At 44.4% G+C, this 20695-nt stretch overlaps 1 protein-coding gene across 1 annotated transcript in view; it reads left to right on the forward strand.

Annotated features, from left to right (window-relative positions):
• Positions 1–20695, forward strand: part of pcdh15b (protocadherin-related 15b) — a 1866923-nt gene that overhangs the window by 1694985 nt on the left and 151243 nt on the right. Inside the window, exon 29 of the mRNA XM_070875055.1 lies at positions 20216–20431. Coding sequence (XP_070731156.1) covers positions 20216–20431 — 216 coding nt within the window. The remainder of the gene's footprint in view (positions 1–20215; positions 20432–20695) is intronic.

Raw genomic sequence — 20695 nt, forward strand, 5'->3', positions numbered from 1 at the left:
TAGAAACAACAGGACTGTTCATAGATCTGAACACAGAAACACAGCAATGTTTGAGCAAATGTTGTAAGAGAACATCTGTTTAACACATCTGTATGAGATGAGACAAGAGAGCCCTAAAGTGCAACTTCTGAAAGGATCCAAGTTGAGAAGCTCAGTTCCTATTGGCCCCATTCCCTCTGCCACCTGCAGCGCCTCTTCCTATCTTAGAGAGGATTGCATAACTCCTGTTCGTACAAAGATTAAACCTTGATAATTTGGCAGCATTACAAATTAAAGGCAGCAGAGTAGAGTAACAGGGATGGCTGTGGTAATCTTCCAGTTCCAGAGCTCAATTACTTTAACAGTGACAAAAAGAGACAAATCAGCACTAATCTGGTCAAACAGCCTGGTTCCATTAATGGACGCTACAGGAATAATTAAAGTTGGAAACCTGTATTTAATTGTAACAAAAAATGATGTGTGTTTTGGCGCAAGGGACAGATCAGTAAAGATAATTTCTTGCCATAATTAGATCTTTGGTGGGTTTCATTTGACTAACCTCTGACTAGGGTGGAATAGGTTTTATTGTTCATGCAAATCTGTTTGTATCAAGCTTTAATAGATACTGTTGCATTACAAATGACCATTCATCAGGAAGGCAAGCTATTCAACTATCAATAACAAGAATTGTTACTCTTGGTACTTTGGTTCCCCCTTGGTCTCCATCCCTGAGATGTTTATAAATCAGAGGCTCTATATGGTTTGCTGATTTGCTAAGATTTTTCATGCGCTTAAATTGATAGGAGGTGGACAGTGTTGTTCTCTGGAATAGTTTGCATAGCACCTTGTAACTTAAGTAATCGAACATCCCAAACAGACATCTTTATCTGACCATATCTATTTATAATTTAAAGAAAACTTCCATTTATATAATGCCTTTAACATAGTAAAATATCCCAAGGTGCTTCACAGAGAGTAATCAGACAACAATTGTCTCGGAGTCAAAGAATAGGATATTCGGACATATGATCGAAAGCTTAATCAAAGAGCCAGGTATTAAGGAGCATCTTAAAGGTGAGGTGGAGAGACAGGGTGGTTTAGGGAGGACATTTCAAAGCTTAGGGTTTGGCCACCTTCAATGGTGGGAAGAAGGAAGTTGGGTATGCCAGAGTTAGAGGAACAAAGAGTTCTCGGAGGGTTGCAGGGCTGGAGGAGGTTAAGGAAATAGGGTGGGGATTGGTCATGGAGGGTTTTAGCACAGTACATGGAGGGTTTTAGCACAGTACATGTGAACGTCACACTCTGGTGTCACACTTCTGTATCACACACTGTCATAGGTTAATTGCATACAGATTTCCCATAACCAAATCTCTGTTGGGGCCTGGGTCTTGAGTTTCTGGTCCACTCTCATGTGCCACAATAGTTACCTGATTCACTCTGACTTGCTATGACTTGTTCCCTGCTGGCACAGCCCCAGCCTCAGCCCATCCTTATTTGCAATGCCCTCCCTGATACTATTCCCTCCCCTGGCCATCTAGAGCGCCCTACCCACCATTTTCCTGAGCCATCAAGCCTAATCTTAACCGAACGAGAGTGTTCATCATGAAATACTTCTCAATACTGTGTTTATCAACTGTATACATGCAGAAAGCTGTCAAATAAAGTGTTAAAGCAATAGAAACCGGCTTCAGGTGGGGAATGGGACTGGAAGCTTGGGAACATGGTGTGGAAGTGAATTGGTAGCTGACAAAATATCTGGGGCCGGTTGTGCCAGATTCCCCTGGGCCTGTCCCCTTCCAATGCTGCCAGACTATGGCAGCCCTCCACCCTACCTCAAAACTCCCAATCTCCAGAAGAACCCCACCACCTTAGTACTTCAAGACTGGGCGCTACTCCAATTTTCCATGGATCTGGGATCCAACACTGAGACTACTCCCGCCCCTCCCCCCCCCCCACCCCCACCCCGCATTGCTTCCACAATTCAGGGTCCCCCTTCAATACACCCAGAACCTCCCTGCCAGGACTTCCCTCTCCCAAATATTCTCAGACACCAGGATTCTACTCTAAATGCTACTAGACCATGAGATCCACATTCTTGGTGCTTTCTGATCCCAACATTCCCCACTCAGTTCAAGGTCCAAGGACACTCTTCCCCAGTGCTCTCAGACATCAGCCTCAATACTTCGAGGCTCAGGAATCCACTTCTCAGTGTTGCCAGAACCTCGGCCCCTACCCCGGTTCATGCACATCCCAGGAACCTACATTCCAGTCCTGACATATCCTACGCTCTGGCTCTAGGGTTCCAGCCACCATTACTCTCCCCGTCAATTGCTGCCACACACCAGGACACTACCCTCATTACTGACTGCCCACTCCTAATGCTTCAAGATCCTTAACCTCATTTCTGCAGTCCTGTAATGCTCTAGGACCCTGCCTGTTGCTACCAGATCTTGGATCCCTGCTCTCCAGTGCTCTCAAAATGAGAGATTGAGAGCTCCCACTCCACAATGTTCCCAGATCTCGTGACAATCCACAGTGCTGTCAGATCCTGATTTAATTACCAAACTGAACAGTAAAATGTGAATAGTTGCAGTAACACAACATATATTTTTTTACAGTAGTTAGTTACCGAGCTCCTTGTGCAATAGAAAATATTTAATAGTTCATCACGGCTGTGCGAAACTGCAACACAAGTAATATTCTTATGTAGTGGTTGGTTTCTTTTCCTCACTATGGAAACTATTTGATCTGATCATTTCTCTTCAAAGGCTACATACAGACTTAGATTTGAAAAACATTGGCCCTGAATTTGCGATTGGAGGCTTATCAGAAGAACACACCTCAGAACTGTAAAAAAAAAACTTCTGTTGTCTCAGAGCTTTGGACTCTTCGGGTCCTAGGCCTGCAGGCGTATGCCTGCGCTAAGGCCCACGAATCCCAGGGATGTATGTTGTTTGCAAGTGTCTCTGGGCTAGGCCAACCAATCCAAAAGGGGGATTCCTATGAAGTTTATGATGATTCCATTTACGTACAGATTCCCATAAGCATATTAGAAATCCCCAAATAAATAAGAATTCTTGCCACTTAAATAAAAATAAATGATCACCTGTTCAAAATTAACTAAAAGACACTTCAGTTAAGCATCTAAAATTAAAATGTAACTTTTTGAAAAATAAATAAACATTTTGAAATGGGCCAAAATTTACCTAAACTAATTTTAAATGTGTATGTTTAAATCATTTAAAAAAAAATTATTTTAACATCAATTTTAACCTTTATGCTCATAAAAGAAGGGTTTCGTGGGAATTCGCTGGTCAGTAGTTGGGGCAAAGCCCAACTCTTCGCTAGCTGAAGTGATTTTGTAGCGGATGTGAAGGATCTGTCCAAGCAACTTCGGGGCTTTCGCTCATGTGCAGCGATTGCGGCAACCTGGCTTCTGACAGTCTATGCCGTGCGTATACTGTCGGAAGCACCGTAATTTCAGGCCCATTGTTAAATGCGTTCAAAAAATGAATGAGACTAAGGACACTTAAAGAACCATCTGTTGGATTCGAAAAAGCTTCCAATCAAACGTTTTTGAACAATTCGCAAGAGATGTTTATATTTGAATTGAATGGCTTGGCCCCTTCCTCAGACACCATTCTCAAAGAACTAATTGTTGCAACAATTATATGAAGTTAAGCTAGCATGTTAATTCCATGAGTAAAGCTTATCTAGTGTAATGAAATTGAAGAAGTCAGTATCATGCTAAAGTTTAGACAATACTGCTTCATTTTGTTGCAGAAGGTTTCCTCACTCTGTTCAATTTCATATCATTTTCACAGTCTAAAACCACTTCCTGTGGTTGCTGGACTACAGCACAAAACTGGGAACAACCTAGAATAAATTTGTAATGAATTTAATGACTCTCAAGACTTGTTACTGTAAACTGCCTCAGCTGTAAACCTGATCCAACTTTATTCGCGCCCAAAGTAACCCGCGTGACATGGTACCCGTGCTTATATACTAGTGACCGCGCACACGCATATATCCCAATGACCTCCGACAGTGGCACCCCCTGGTGTCTAGTGACCCCAAGCATAAATACATGACAACATCCCCTTTCAAGATCTTAATATCAGTCTTTTTACAAATTAAAACGGTCTGGGACTTTCCGTTCACGAGTTGATCGTCTCAGTTCAACTTCAGTTCCAGGCGAGCGTTCTGAATCACTTGTGACTGAAGGCTGAGTAACCGATCTGATGGGAGTGGTAATGACCACATCAGAGACTGGAGGTCCAGTTTCAATAATGACAGCAAAGTCCTCTGATGAGTGAACATTGGTTGGTTGGTCACTGACTGCATCTTCCTCAAGCAGTTCCAGTTCATCCATGTGCCACAGTTTTATCTGATCAACATGTTTCCTGCATGTTTGCTCATTCATGAGCATGACAATAAACTCTCTGTTACCCTCCTTGGCTGTAACAGTGTCGGTGATCCATTTTCGACCTTGACCATAATTCAGCACATAAACTGGATCGTTGACTGAGATGTCACATGACAGAAGCACAATCATGACACCATTACTGACTTTGACGTCTGTTTTCAACACGATCATTCAAATCAGGATGAACAAGAGAGAGCTTGCTTTTGAGGCTTCTCTTCATCAGTAGTTCAGCAGGGGAGACCCCAGTAAGTGTATGAGGTCTGGTCCTGTAACTAAGCAGTACACAGGACAAGCAAGTCTGCAGTGAACCCTGAGTTACACGTTTCATACTCTGCTTGATCGTTTGAACAGCACGCTCTGCTTGACCATTAGAAGCAGGTCTGAATGGGGCTGACCTCACATAATTAATACCATTGAGTTTCATGAACTCTTGATACTCCAGACTTGTGAAGCAAGATCCGTTGTCGCTCACAACAATGTATGGCAAACCATGAGTAGCAAACATGACACGAAGGCTCTCAATAGTAGCTATAGACGTACTAGACGACATAATTTTATACTCTATCCACTTTGAATATGCATCCACCACAACAAAAAGCATCTTTCCCAGGAAAGGGCCCGCAAAATCGATGTGGGTCCTTGACCATGGTTAAGATGGCCATTACCAAAGACTCAGCGGAGATTTCGCTGGTACATAACTTAGCTACATGCAACTATTGCACTGATGCACACATGATTCCAGATCAGAATCAATTCCAGGCCACCATACATGAGCCCTAGCAATGGCTTTCATCATAACAATACCAGGACGAGTGCTATGTAGGTCACGTACAAATTTCTCTCTTCCTTTCTTAGGCATGACAACACGATTGCCCCACAGTAAACAATCTGACTGAATGGACAGTTCATCTTTTCGACGGTTGTAAGGTTTGGTCTCATCACACATCTCCATAGGTATTGCAGACCAATCACCACTGAGGACACAATGTTTCACAGCAGATAAAATAGGGTCATGGCTGGTCCAGATCCTAACTTGTTGAGCAGTGACAGGGGTTCCTTCACTCTCAAAAGCATCCATTACTAACAGTAGATCTGCAGGTTGAGGCATCTCCACCTCAGGTGTGGGCAACGGCAGATGACTCAGTGCATCGGCACAATTCTCAGTGCCAGGTCTATGATGAATAACATAATCATAGGCAGACAATGTCAATGCCCACCTTTGGATACGGGACGATGCATTGGTATTAATCCCTTTGTTTTCCGAAAACAATGAAATTAGTGGCTTGTGATCCGTTTCGAGTTCAAAACGAAGACCAAGCAGGTACTGATGCATCTTTTTAACCCCATACACACAGGCCAAAGCTTTTTTTTCTACGATGCTGTAAGCTCTTTCCGCCTTTGACAAACTTCTCGAAGCATACGCAACAGGTTTATCTTACCCGACTCATTTGCTTGTTGGAGTACACAGCCAACCCCATATGATAAAGCATCACAGGCCAATACAAGATGCTTACACGGATCATAATGAACAAGCAACTTGTTTGAACAGAGCAGATTCTATCTTGGCTCTATCTTGAGACCCAACCCAGACCCAGTTGTCACCTTTTCTGAGTAGCACGTGTGGTGGCTCTAACAAAGTGCTCAATCTGGGTAAGAAATTACCAATGTAGTTGATTAGCCCAAGGAATGAACACAGCTCCGTCACATTCTAAGCCTGGGTGCATTTTTGATGGCCTTGGTTTTCAAATCAGTAGGCCTGATGCCATCAGCAGCAACTTTCCTCCCCAGGAATTCACTTCAGGTGCCATGAAGACACACTTTGAACATTTCAGCCTGAGTCCCACTTTGTCCAGATGATGTAGGACTTCTTCAGGATTGTTCAGATGTTCAGTAGTGTCGCGACCTGTGACCAGTATGTTATCTTGAAACATGACAGTTCTAGGAACGGACTTCAGTAAACTCTCCATATACCTCTGAAATATGGCTGCAGCCGAACGAATTCCAAAAGGACACCTGTTGTAGACAAACAGTCCTTTGTGGATGTTGAAGCAGGTGAGTTTCTTCGAAGTGTCGACAAGCTCCTGTGTCATATAGGCCAATGTCAGATCCAGTTTAGTGAACAACTTTCCACCAGCTAGCATGGCAAACAGGTCATTAGCCTTCGGTAACAGGTACTGATCCTGTTTCGAAAATTGGTTAATCATAACCTTGTAGCCACCACAAATCCTGACAGTGCCATCATCTTCAACACAGGAACAATGGGACTGGCCCACTCATTAAACTCGACCGGTGATATGACCCCTTCACGTTGGAGTCTGTCAAGCTCAATTTCAACCTTCTCCCTCATCATGTAGGGAACAGACCGAGCCTTATGATAGACAGGCCTTGCATCCGAATCTGCACCTTGGCTCCAGTAAAATTAACAATGCCTGGTTCAAACAAATAAGGAAACTTCTTCAACACTTGAGCACATGAAGTGTCATCCACCGATGACAACGCTTTGATATCATTCCATTTCCTCTTGATTTTCTCGAGCCAATTCTTGCCGAACAGCATTGGACCATTACCTGGGACAATCCATAACGGTAGATCATAAACCACACCATTATATGACACCTTGACTACTGCACTGCTAATCACTGGTATGAGTTCCTTAGTGTAATTACACAACTTGGCATTGACTGGACTCAGCTTAGGCTTCACAGCCTTAGTGTCCCACAGCTTGTCGAATGTCCTTTGGCTCATTGTCGACTGACTCGCACCCGTGTCCAGCTCCATTGATACAGGCACGCCATTCAGCTTCACATTAATGATTATCGGCTGGCTCTTTCCCAAGAACAAATACAGACCATACACTTCCTCCTCCGGTTGTGTATCCGGGCCAGCACTGGACTGGTCATCATCAGCAATGTGATGAGCGGCAGCACGCTTGCTCAGTTGTGGGCACATTCTCTGAAGATGCCCCACTTTCGAACAGCCATTACAGGAGTACTGTTTAAACCAACACTGATGAGGCCAGGGTGAAATCAGATTCGTACCAGTTGGCGGACTTTGAGCAGCTACAGGTTTCACATAAGCAGTCGAGTAGGCCCTGCCATAAGCAGCTCTGCCAGATGTGACGCAATCTTGTTTACAGTACTTGTCGTGGAGCTCCGACTCTTCAATGATATCTGCCTCAAATTATCATCAGTTGTCATGCACGCCTGGGCAGTCGCAATGACCTTGCTCAAATGCAGTATCTTTTAAAGAATCACATCATGGTTGATGCCTATCACGAAGAAATCTCACAGCATGTCTTCCAACACGTTCCCAAACTTACATGGCTCAGCAAGATGTCGCAGGTCGCTGACACATCCTGGCCCTCAGCATGAACATGTGTGTAGAAGTGATAGCGTGAGATGATGATCCCCTCTTTTGTCTTAAGATAGTCACACACCAAAGCATACAAATCCCCATATTCTTTGTCCGTTGGACGTAAAGGTGAGAGAAAGTTCTTCATAAGGCCGTAAATTTTCGGACCACAAACGGCGAGGAAAACCGCCCTGCGCCAAACAGCGACAGCGTCTCCCTCCATTTTGTTGGCACAAAATACTGATCCAAGCGGTCGAGAAAATCCACCTAATCCTCGCCATCCCCGAATCTCTCCAGAATTCCACTAGTGCCCATTGTACATGCGAAGGTTCTTAAGTTACCTCGTCGCCAAATGTAATGAATGTAATGACTCACAAGACTTGTTACTGTAAACTGCCTCAGGTGTAAACCTGATCCAACTTTATTCGCGCCCGAAGTAACCACGTGACATGGTACCCGTGCTTATATACCAGTGACCGCGCACGCGCGCGTACAGCTCGATGACCTCCGACAGTGGCGCCCCCTGGTGTCTGGTGACCCCAAGCAGAAATACATAACAAAATTGGCAATCTTAAAGAGGCCATAAGGTTGTCGAAAAACTCACGTCAGTTCAGTACATCAGTGTTACACAAAGTAGAGCGAGCTTACTCTTCCTACCTTACAATGTACGAAACATGAAACTGACTGAAGCGGACAAGCTGGAAGAAGTGGAAATGTGCTCCACTGTCCTGCACTGAAATCATTCATTTTGATGAACACAAATATTCACCTCCCAAAAACACATGAATTTAAACCAAATGCACTTTTGTCATGATGTGAAAGTAAAACAATTGAGCCCATTTGAGTGCAGTCGAAATTTGTAAGGCATCTGGTCTTCTGGAATGTGAATAGGTCCCTCTTTACACAATGAAATCAAGAAAGAGCATGTCTGCTTGCTTGAGATAAGATAGTCTAATTAACTCTAGTAAGCATAAATCACTATCTATCTCGTACACATCACTGTGTCCTGCTGTTTAATTTGCTGCCTCTTATAATGCCGTTTTAATTTTTCATAATAGGAGAAGAAATTGTGCTCTGCGCAACAACTGCTGATATTTATCACTGACCTATAATGAAGGTATTTTTTGCATTCCACCTGATAATCACCACCAGTACTAAATTATGCTACCCACTAGTAAATACATGGAAATGCTACACATTTTTCATCTTAACAACTGGAACTGAGCACTTGACCTTTACTAACGAGCCTGGCTGAGTTTCTGTTGGTGGTAACTCATCCAAAAATGTTGTGCAAATCAAGATCCACTCAGGGACCATGCTTGAGAGAAAGAAACAGAGAGAGCATTAAAAGTTTTTGGTGGAACAGTTTGTCAAACAGTGTGTCAAATAATAAGAATCCTTCACACATCAGCTAGAAGTTGCAAATAGTGAATGGAATAGTGCCTTTGCTGATGGTTGGGCGGCCCTGAATTGATAGTTGGGGAATTCCCGAGGGGAAATGCCTCCGATCAGCAAATAAAATGCCCGCATACCTGGTCGTTCGGGAGCTATGGAGATTTGTGGTGCTGGGCGTCTCCGGGTACCCGCTGGTAGAGGCCCACGTATCCCAGGGTGGTTCTCAGGCGCCCCTGGGATCACATGGGTGGCCCAATCAATAAAAGGAGGGAATCCCCATTCATGCTTATGGAGATTCCACATGTACGGAATCCACATAAGCATGAATGGGAATACTCCCCCAAAGATACATCCACACATCAAATAAAAAAATTAAAAAAACATATTTAATATTAATTAAAGTGGCATTTAATTAAATATTTAAAACAAAAATTAATTTTTTGAAAAATAAATGTACATGTTTTAACTTTTTAACGGGGCTAAAAATAAACTTACTTTATTGCAAGTTTTTAATGTATAATAGTTGATAACATGCCTGCTTTTACCAGGCATAGGAATTTCATGGGCATTCGCTGGGCAAATAGCCCAACTTTCTGCAGGCGGAGGCCTTTCTCCCGTGGATGCATTGGATCTGACAAGAAAATTCTTGACAGATCGCAAGTTCCGGGTCTTCGCGCACGCGCTTCACGCGCAAAAACCCAGATCTTGCATGGCCCTTACAGGTGCGTGTGCACTTTGTATGCACCTATTGGGGCTGCAAATTACCCATGAGTTTATCCAGTGAGTCACTGAGCCATACGGACTGGCAACGTCCCAAGATTGATCTCTGCTCTGTGTTGAACTAGCTGATTCAAGCTGGGGGCAGTCATTAAGATTAGATTTAGAGGCTCTGGATTAAAGTGAAGAAAGTTCGGCAGAGTTCCAATCCTGATTAACATGCGGGAAGCATGCACTCACTACAAGCTAGAGGTGCATTGCCTGTCATATTCAATCGGGCTTATCTGTAGGGGTCCAGGGTGCACAACAGAATTATTTAAAGCACTGAATAGCTTATGTAAGTAAGGAAGCTATACTTATTATAGGACCACACTGTGATACTGTACTGAGCTTCACCAGCACCTGACTGGCCATGTGATACACTCACCCAGCAACATGTGGTGCTAACACACAGGGAGAACCATTTACCTGTGCTATTTAAAGGGTTTATGCAGTACTTACAGGTTAGCTGCTGGTTCATCATTTCAGGCTGCTGGTTAATTTCTGGGCCTTTTGTGGTCTGTTATCAGACTCACAAAGTTTATTTTGACTGTGTAAAGTCCTTTCCCTGCAGTACAGATTCACACGAGGCACATACTGAAATCAAGGTCACTCAGGACCTGCACCTTTATTACACAGCTCTCGAATGCCACACTTGCCTGAGGCCTGTCCTTATATAGCTGTCTGGAACAGGTATCCAGTGTTTCCTGCAAGTGCACCCCTGGTGGTAAGGTAAGCTTGTGGTTTCAGGTCATCTCTGGTTACAGTCATGTATAGCATGGTAAGATACAGTTATGTACAGTAGTGTGAGATACATGACATCACCCTTCCCCAAGGTCTTATTGTCTTTATAGGTTCAGTCTCTCAGGTGGTCTACGCTCTCGCGTGGAGCATCTTAGTTGTGGTTCAGTTGTTTGCCTTGGTGCCTGTTGTTCTTTCGGGGTGATTGCTGGTATCTCGCCTGGGCTGTCTGTTTCGTTCAGTGTGATTGTTGGTGTCTCGCTTGGGCTGTCTGTTGGGATTGCCCCTTCCTCAGGTTGTTCTCTCTGTCTGTCCACCAGGTGTGGTGTGAGTTCCACATTGTAGTCTGCCTCTGGTTCTGCAGTGTTGTTGGTAAATCTACTTTTGACTTGGTCTACATGCCTCCGGCAGGTTTGGCTATTGTCCATTTGTACAACCAATAGCCTGCTTCCTTCCTTGCCTGTTACTGTCCCTGCAAGCCATTTGGAACCACTGCCATAGTTTGGCACAAACACTTTGTCCCCTATCTCATTCCACCTCCCCCTCGAATTTCCGTCATGGTACTCGGTTAGCTTACGGCGCTTTGCCTCAACGATTTCATGCAAGTATAATGTGGATAAATGTGAGGTTATCCACTTTGGTGGTAAAAACAGAGAGACAGACTATTATCTGAATGGTGACAGATTAGGAAAAGGGGAGGTGCAAAGAGACCTGGGTGTCATGGTACATCAGTCATTGAAGGTTGGCATGCAGGTGCAGCAGGCGGTTAAGAAAGCAAATGGCATGTTGGCCTTCATAGCAAGGGGATTTGAGTACAGGGGCAGGGAGGTGTTGCTGCAGTTGTACAGGGCATTGGTGAGGCCACACCTGGAGTAGTGTGTACAGTTTTGGTCTCCTAACCTGAGGAAGGACATTCTTGCTATTGAGGGAGTGCAGCGAAGGTTCACCAGACTGATTCCCGGGATGGCGGGACTGACCTATCAAGAAAGACTGGATCAACTGGGCTTGTATTCACTGGAGTTCAGAAGAATGAGAGGGGACTTCATAGAAACATTTAAAATTCTGACGGGGTTAGACAGGTTAGATGCAGGAAGAATATTCCCAATGTTGGGGAAGTCCAGAACCAGAGGTCACAGTCTAAGGATAAGGGGTAAGCCATTTAGGACCGAGATGCGGAGGAACTTCTTCACCCAGAGAGTGGTGAACCTGTGGAATTCTCTACCACAGAAAGTTGTTGAGGCCAATTCACTAAATATATTCAAAAAGGAGTTAGATGAGGTCCTTACTACTAGGGGGATCAAGGGGTATGGCGAGAAAGCAGGAATGGGGTACTGAAGTTGAATGTTCAGCCATGAACTCATTGAATGGCGGTGCAGGCTCGAAGGGCCGAATGGCCTACTCCTGCACCTATTTTCTATGTTTCTATGTTTCTATGTCTGGGAGGATTAATGAAAGCCTTGTCTTTAAGGTCCATTTCATTAATAGTTGCGCGGGGGGAACTCCAGTCAATGAATGAGGACGAGATCTGTATGCCAGCAGCAGTCGCGACAGGCGGCCCTGCAGCATGGGACCTTGGATATTGTGCATGCCTTGTTTAAAGATCTGCACTGCTCCCTCCGCCTGGCCATTGGAGGCTGGCTTGAACGGTGCCGTCTTAACGTGATTTATGCCGTGGTCACTTATAAAATCTTGGAATTCTGCGCTGGTGAAGCACGGACCATTATCACTGACCAATATGTCAGGAATGCCGTGCATTACGAACATGGTTCCAAGGCTCGCCACAGTGGTGGAGGTGGTGCTCGAGTTTAAAATGGTGCATTCGATCCACTTAGAAAATGCATCTACAACTATGAGGAACATTTTGTCCATGAATGGACCCGCATAGTCTACGTGCACCCGCGACCACGGTTTGGTAGGCCAGGGGCTCAGTGGAGACTCCCTGGGGGCATTACTGAGTTGGGCACAAATGGTGCATCAACGGACACAGAGCTCCAAGTCCGCGTCAATGCCAGGCCACCAGACGTGGGATCTGGCTATGGCCTTCATGAGAACGATCCCTGGGTGCTCGCGGTGGAGCTCCCGGACAAATGCCTCTCTGCCTCGCAGAGGCATGACTACGCGGCTGCCCCACATCAGGCAGTCTGCTTGTAGTGATAGCTCATGCATGTGCCTATGGAAAGGTTTGATCTCCTCGGGGCAGGCATCGCGAGCCTCTGCCCAGTCACCAGTTAGGACACATCTTTTTACTATGGATAACGTGGAGTTGCTGGTCGTCCAGCCTCTGATTTGGCGAGCCGTCGTGGGCGAACCTGTGGATTCAAAGGCATTGATTGCCATGACTATCTCACAGTCCTGTTCGTCAGACCCTTCCGTGATGGGGGGGGTGGGCTGTTTGGAGCTGGGATTGGGAGAGAATTCTTCAATGGGGGAGTTGTTGGCCTGTGGGGTTCCTTGCCACGAAGAGTTGTTGATGCCAGTTCATTGGATGTGTTCGGGAGGGAGTTGGATGTGGTCCTTGCAGCTGGGGGGGTCGGGGGCTGTGGAGGGGGTGTGGGGGGGAGGTGCTGGGATGGTGATCAGCCATGATCTTGTTGAATGGTGGTGCAGGCTCGAAGGGCCGAATGGCCTACTCCTGCACCTACTTTCTATGTTTCTATGTTTCTATGTGGTCACCAGGGGTAGCCTGCTAAGCGTGTCGGCACAGTTGTCTGTGCCTGGTCTGTGCCTTATTGTGTAGTCGTAAGATGCCAGCATGAGTGCCCACCGTTGAATGCGCGCCGAGGCGTTGGCGTTTATTGTCTTGCTTTCGGATAGCAGGGACATGAGGGGTTTGTGGTCGGTTTCTTACGCGAACTTGGACCCGAAAAGGTATTGGTGCATCTTTTTGACACCGTACAAGCACACGAGCGCCTCCTTCGCCACCATACCGTACCCGCGCTCTGCCCGCGAAAGTGACCTGGAGGCATAAGCTATGGGTTGTAATTTACCCGCACCATTGACATGTTGTAAAACGCACCCGACCCCGTACACTGACACATCACATGTAAGAACTAGCTTTTTACCTGGATCAAAAAAAGCCAAAACACTGTTGGAACACAGAAGGTTGCGTGCCTTATTGAAGGCGCGTTCCTGGGCGGCCCTCCAAAACCAATCGCACCCCTTTCTGAGTAGCACATGGAGAGGCTCCAGCAGCGTGTTTAAGTTCTGCATAAAGTTCCCAAAGCAATTGAGTAGCCCGAGAAAGGCGCGCAGTTCTGAGACATTCCGGGGCCTGGGTGCCAGGCGAATTGCTTCTGTTTTGGACTCTGTTGGGCAGATTCCATCAGCGGCAATCCTTCTGCCCAAAAATTCAACATCGGGCGCAAGAAACAGGCTCTTGGATTTCTTAACTCTTAGCCCTTCCCGATCCAACCGCTTTAGTACTTCCTCCAAATTGCGGAGATGGAAATCGGTGTCCCTGCCCGTGATAAGTATGTCGTCTTGAAATACAACCGTCCTCGAGATGGACTTGAGCAGACTCTCCATGTTGCGCTGGAATATGGCAGCTGCCGACCTGATGCTGAATGGGCATCGATTGTACATGAAAAGGCCTCGATGTGTGTTGATGGTGGTGAGTAGCTTGCACTCATCGTCAATTCTTGCATCATATACGCAGATGTGAGATCTAGTTTTGAGAAAAGTTTTCCTCCAGCCAATGTGGCAAATAAGTCCTCCGCTCTTGGCAGCGGGTATTGGTCCTGTCGGGAGACTCTGTTTATGGTAGATTTGTAGTCCCCACAGATTCGTACGGATCCATCAAGCTTCATGACTGGGACGATGGGACTTGCCCAGTCACTAAATTCCATGGGTGAGATAATGCTTTCCCACAGAAGCCTGCCCAGTTCATGTTCAATCTTTTCTCTCATCACATAGGGTGCAGCTCCAGCCTTGTGATGGACCGGTCTAGCATCCTGTGTGATGTAGATTTTGACTTTAGCCCCTTTTGAAGGTGCCCACACCTGGCTGAAAGAGATGTTCAAATCGACTTAGAACTGTTGAGCAGGAGATCCGTTCCTCTGACGACATGGCGTGAACATCATCCCATTTCCAATTTAGTTTTGCCAGCCAGCTTCTCCCCAGCAGTGCTGGGAGATCTCCGGGGACAATCCACAGGGGAAGTCAGTTCACTGTCCCTTTGTGTGTGCAGAGAGCATGGCGCTGCCGAGGACTGGGACGATTTCTTTGGTATAGGTCCGTAGTTTGGTGTCGACCCTTGTGAGTTTTGGTCTGTCTCTTTTGTGCGGCCACAGTTGTTCAAATTGTTGAGCGCTCACATGAGAGATTGACTCGCTCCCGTATCCAGCTCCATGTTGACGGGTATCCCGTTGAGTAGGATCCTCATCATTATTGGAGGCATCTTGTTGTAGGAGCAGCGGCCATTGATCGTGTTGACCCGCAGTACATCGGTGTCCCGGGTACTGTCCCCGCCGTCTTCTGGTTCGCTTTCCAACCCATCCGATTCGTATGCCAACCGAGCTGCCGTTTTTCTGCACATGCGGGCCAGGTGCCCTGTATAGTCGCAGTTTCTGCAAACAGCATGCTGAAATCGACACCCCCCTTGATGAGTGCCTTCCCCCACATCTCCAGCACAGACTGCTTCCATTGTTTCCGAAGGATGAGCTGCGTCTGGCTGATCTCTCTTGAGCTTCTCTCAGTTTGCAGTTGATTGCTCGCATTGTGGGTTGATGAGGTGTGAACGGCCGTTCATGTGGCCCTTGATGGCTTCTGGCGCCACTGCCTGCTGTTGAGGGCCTGCTCTCCTGCCTTTGTCTGCGTGTGGGGGTCGCAGATTGTTTCACGCTGTGAACCCCTTGATCCGATGTTTCGTTGGTTATCGTACCCGCAGTATAGATCAACCTCGTTTCTTCTTCTCCTGCCAAGAATGCCTGTGCAACTAGTGCTGCTGCCTCTAGGGTCAAGTTCTTGGTTTCTATGAGCTTTCAGAATATGCCTGCGTGGCCTATTCCTTCAATAAAAAAGTCTCTGAATACTTCTCTCCTTAGTTCATCGAAGAACTCACATAAGCTAGCCAACCTCCGAAATTCCACCACAAAGTCGGGTATGCTCTGGCCCACACAGCGTCTGTAGTTGTAGAACCTGTGTCTGGCCATGTGTAGGCTGCTCGCTGGCTTCAGGTTGTCTCTTACCAGTGTGCTCATCTCTTCAAATGACTTGCTTGCTGGTTTCTCGGGTGCCAGCAGGTCCTTCATTAAGGCGTATTGTTTTGAGCCACAGCTGGTCAAGAGATGGGCTCTTCTCTTGTCTGCCTTGTCGTCGCCTAACCAGTCTTTGGTTACAAAGCTTTGCTGGAGCTTTTCTATAAAGTCCTCCCAATTATATCCAGCATTGTATTTCTCATCTGATCCGTTGTTCGCCATTCTGTGGATTCTGTAATCCCGTAAATCTTCGCCACTATAAAATCCTGTCCCCTCAGTACAGATTCACACGAGGCATGTAGTGAAGTCAAGGTCACTCAGGACCTGCACCTTTATTTCACAGCTCTTGAATGCTACACTTGCCTGAGACCTGTCTTATATACCTGTCTGGAACAGGTATCCAGTGTCTCCTGCAAGTGCATCCCTGGTGGTAAGGTAAGCTTGTGGTTACAGGTCATCTCTGGTTGCAGTCATGTATAGCATGGTAAGATACAGTTATGTACAGTAGTGTGAGATACATGGCAGACTGCTTAGAAGAAGATTTTGTTGGTCTTGCACTGTTTTTTGCTGCCGTATAAACAGTTTGACTGCATTGATTGGTGGTGTGGTAGGGCTTGCCTTTGGGGCTGGAAGAGGAGAAGGAGTAACAGGAAGATAGCAGAGAGCAGGAGCAGTTGTGACAAGAGGCAGAAGGTGGAGGACACTGTGCAGGAGACCACACCCATGACGGGTATTCAGAGAGCACATCTCCTACATGAACATTTCGTGGGAGCAATGTATGACTTGTGTCCCTCTTCAATGAAGTGGTACCCACACGTGCTGACAGTATATGTGGTTTCCATTTTGGGCCTACAGAAGGCCTAATGCTGTAAATGTGAAAAGGTGATCATTCTCCTGCCGCCCAAAAGTTCCCTGCCGGGGGAGGGGGAATAATGCTGGCCTTGCCAGGAGCTGCATTCAGATAATTGGGTTGCACTGACACGTCATCGTCAGCATCGCTGCAAACTAACGTGTGTAAACTCAGCCAATGGCACATCACAGTCATCTCCAGACTAAAATGTCCAACCCCACCCAGCACCTGGTTGTTTCGGACCTGACCTGCAAGTCCCAGATTACCATAGGGAGAGAGTGCTCTGCAATATGAATTTCTTTTAAATACCAAAAATAATTTAGTCCCCCAATTGATAATGTTAAAAAATATTGTTTGAAAGTTTTGTTCCACCAAAGAAATCGATACGAGTTCAGCAAAAGCAAAATACTGCGGATGCTGGAAATCTGAAATAAATACAGAAAATGCTGGAAATACTCAGCGGGTCAGGCAGCGTCTGTGGATAGAGGAACAGAGTTAACGTTTCAGGTCGATGACCCTTCATCAGTTCTGAAATATTAACTCTGTTGCTCTTTCCATAGATGCTGCCTGACCTGCTGAATGTTTCCAGAATTTTCTGTCCCTATGAGTTCAGATCAGGTTCTGAAGGTGACTGTGAATAAGGGCTCCCAACCCTAAAGTGAATGCACCTATTTAATGTAGCTTGGGTGAGAATACCAAACCTACTTTGCCATGTTCAATGACATCTATCGAACGTTTTGTGAATGGTAAAGGCCTCTTATAAGAGAACAGTTATAGATCAAATGATGAGCTATGGACTGTTATATGTTTAAGGCAATTGTTGAAACTTTGGTTTGTTAAAAACTGAATCCAGTTGATCATGAAGGAGAAATAATTTATTGGTCAACTAAGGGAATTGATTTCATCATTCACAGTTATTATGGCAGTGAGAAGTTTTTAAAGAATTGGCTGCTTAAAATTAAGCAATTATGAAAATTAGCCTATTTGATTCTTATACGATGATTAAACATGGTAAAATAATAAGTAACATTATTTTAAAGCTAAATAGTAGGATTTGATCACATGGGTTGCATTTGTTAAACAATGACAAAAATGTAAAGAATCAAAGAAAAGAGGAGCAAAGTATAAAAGTGCGAATATTTAAAATTACTGTAACTCTAGGTAGACAAAAAAGGCAGTATTAAACTACAGTATAAAATGTGCAAATTCTCAAATGAGGATGAGCATTAATGTATTGCTTTTCTTTCTTAGAATGGAACTTCTTAAACGACTTTTGAACAACAGCCCAGTCTGAGCTTTATTTATCTTTTTTTGCCAATTTTGAAATTAAATTGAACTTCGCCACAAAGTTTTGTTTTGAATAAAGCTGACAAAGACACAGCATTAGTTCTCATTCTCTAAGCTGAATAATTTAGTAATAGAATTCACCACTCAAATATTTACTTATTTACTTTACTTATTGATTGATGTTCAGATTTTATTGGGACCCAAGACTGATGGCTATATTTTTGCAGAACTGTCTGCAGTGCAGGAGCTCCCTCTTCTGGCTAGGTTTCGACAGAATTTGCATTGTGCTTAAAAGAAAATAATTGACTTGTCAATGCAGTTGTCATCAAGACAGCTAAAAACAATGGCTCCTTTGTATTATAATGAGTTATTTGCATTGTGGAAATAATTTAAACCGTTTATCCTGAAGTACAGTATTCAGCAATGATGTGCCTTGAATTTATCTTTCCCAGTGTCTTGAAGCAAAGCACATTCAGTGGTTCAGAGATCCTTTGAGCTGACTAATTTTTCAAAGGATTTTTCTGAGTGTTACTCTCTTTTCTTAGTTTATAAACAAGAGGAAATAAATAATGCATTTATGGGGAAGCTAGATCTGTACACGAGGGAGAAAAAAATAGAACAATATGTTGATAGGGTGAAATGAATTAGGGTGGGAGGAGGCTTATGTGGGCTATGTACACCAGCATAGACCTGATTGACCAAATGGCATGTTTCTGTGCTGTAGATTCTATGAAATTCTGTATAAAGATGCAGTAGGAATTTGAGAATGGGATTGATGACATTTCATGGTAAAGAGAAGTTTAATTTTGCTTTCAAATAAAAGTAAATTTATGAACGAGGCCATATTTATGTTTGTAGCTCCTGTCATCATCGGCAGTCCCTTGAAACGAGGATGACTTGCTTCCATGCCGAAAAGGGATGAGTTGACAGGTGTTTCAATGGTAGCTCCTGTATCCAGCAGTTGGAGCTCTCTTAATGTTTGAGATTAGTTTGGATTCTGGGAGTGGTGGGGGCGGGTGGGGGGGGGTGGTATTTTAGCTTTGCATTTTGCATATTTTTTTTCATGACAAAAAGCATAAATATTGACATCAGCTAAAGCCAGGAAAAAGTCAACCATTTTTGTAACATGTAGATTTATAATTGTATTGACCGCGTAACGTGTTCGCTTCATCTAAATATACTACACCATTATGCAAACGATTTTCTTTCAATCATTATGGCAGATTGTTCATCAGGATACCATTCAGCAAATAAGATGTCTGAACATCCTGCATTCTCAGCACTGTTGAATGCACTAGACTGTCCAACTGTGCTGAACATAGCAATTTTATGTGACAGATTTTTTTTCTGGCAACGCTACTGATGCAAAATCCAATACCACACAAAATCCTCATTTTTGCAATTAGACTTTACATGTCTTTTCTGGATCAATCATCTTGTGCTTAAAACATTAAATGGATTCGATAGAGTAAATACAGAGAAACTATTTTCTCTTGTGATGGAATCAAGAACAAGGGGGCATAATCTTAAAATTAGTGCTGGGCGATTTAGAATCAAAATCAGGAGGCACTTTTTCCACACAAAGGGTTGTGGAAATTTGAAATTCTCTCCCCAAAAGACTGTGGATGCTGGGTCAATTGGAGCTTTCAAGATTGAGATCAATTGATTTTTCTTAGGTAAGGGTATCAAGGGATATGAAGGGTAAGGTGCGTAAATGGATTTAAGGTACAGATCAGCCATTATTGTATCGAATGGTGGAGCAGGCTTGAGGGTCTATTCCTGTTCCTATCTTCTTGTTTTTCCTATTTTTGTCAGTGTGTCAGCTCAGTGTATGACTGAAGTTCTGCCTCACTAAGGACATGACTTCTTGACATAATATTGACTTCATTCACCTTGAACAAGGTCAGTTTTTACCAGCCTTACTTGTCCTGCCAGTCACAATCCCCGCTCCCTTGACAACTAGACCAATTCTTTGAGAATCAGTACAGGGCCCCAAACAAATCTGCTCAGAGAAAATAAAATGGTTGCTGCCTTGCTAGTTTACCATTGCTGTGCCGCATGATCTCGAGACATTCCTGGAGGGAAAATCCTGTCCTGAATGTCATTTTCATTGAACATGATGATCAGATGTTCTGTCCTTCCTGTCAAAATGTAGAAGGAATGGATTGTCTTTTTAGTGGCAGAGCCCTGTTTTGTGAATAATATGATGTGTTTCATTATTTGCTATATTGTCAGGTTGAAGATAAGGACAGTGGAAACTACAGTATCTCTCAGTTCCGACTAATCATACCACCCACAAAGGATGGAAAGGATGGCTTTGTGATAGAGGAATACACTGGCATGATCAAGACATCCATTACCTTCAGAAACATGAGGCGATCGTATTATAAATTTGAAGTTATTGCAACCGACAACTATGGGACAGGATTGAGCAGTAATGCAAAAGTAGTTGTAAGTACAGGATTTGATTTTGTTGAGTTATTTTGTATTACCTTTAAATGGATTGGCTAACATTCAATGTGCTATTTGTTTGTCATGAGACTCACTGTAAAACATACAATGGAATTGTACTGGAAATCAGTAAATCAGAATTACATTTTCACATTTTGTTTAGGGGTCGATTGTTTTGTATGTGTTGACCACTTCACTGTGGACGTCACCTGTATTCTGTTTATTCTAAAGATGTATTTTTAATTGCTTTTAAAAGCAGACTTT

Source organism: Pristiophorus japonicus, chromosome 3 (genome assembly GCF_044704955.1).
Source record: "Pristiophorus japonicus isolate sPriJap1 chromosome 3, sPriJap1.hap1, whole genome shotgun sequence".
NCBI lineage: Eukaryota > Metazoa > Chordata > Chondrichthyes > Pristiophoridae > Pristiophorus > Pristiophorus japonicus.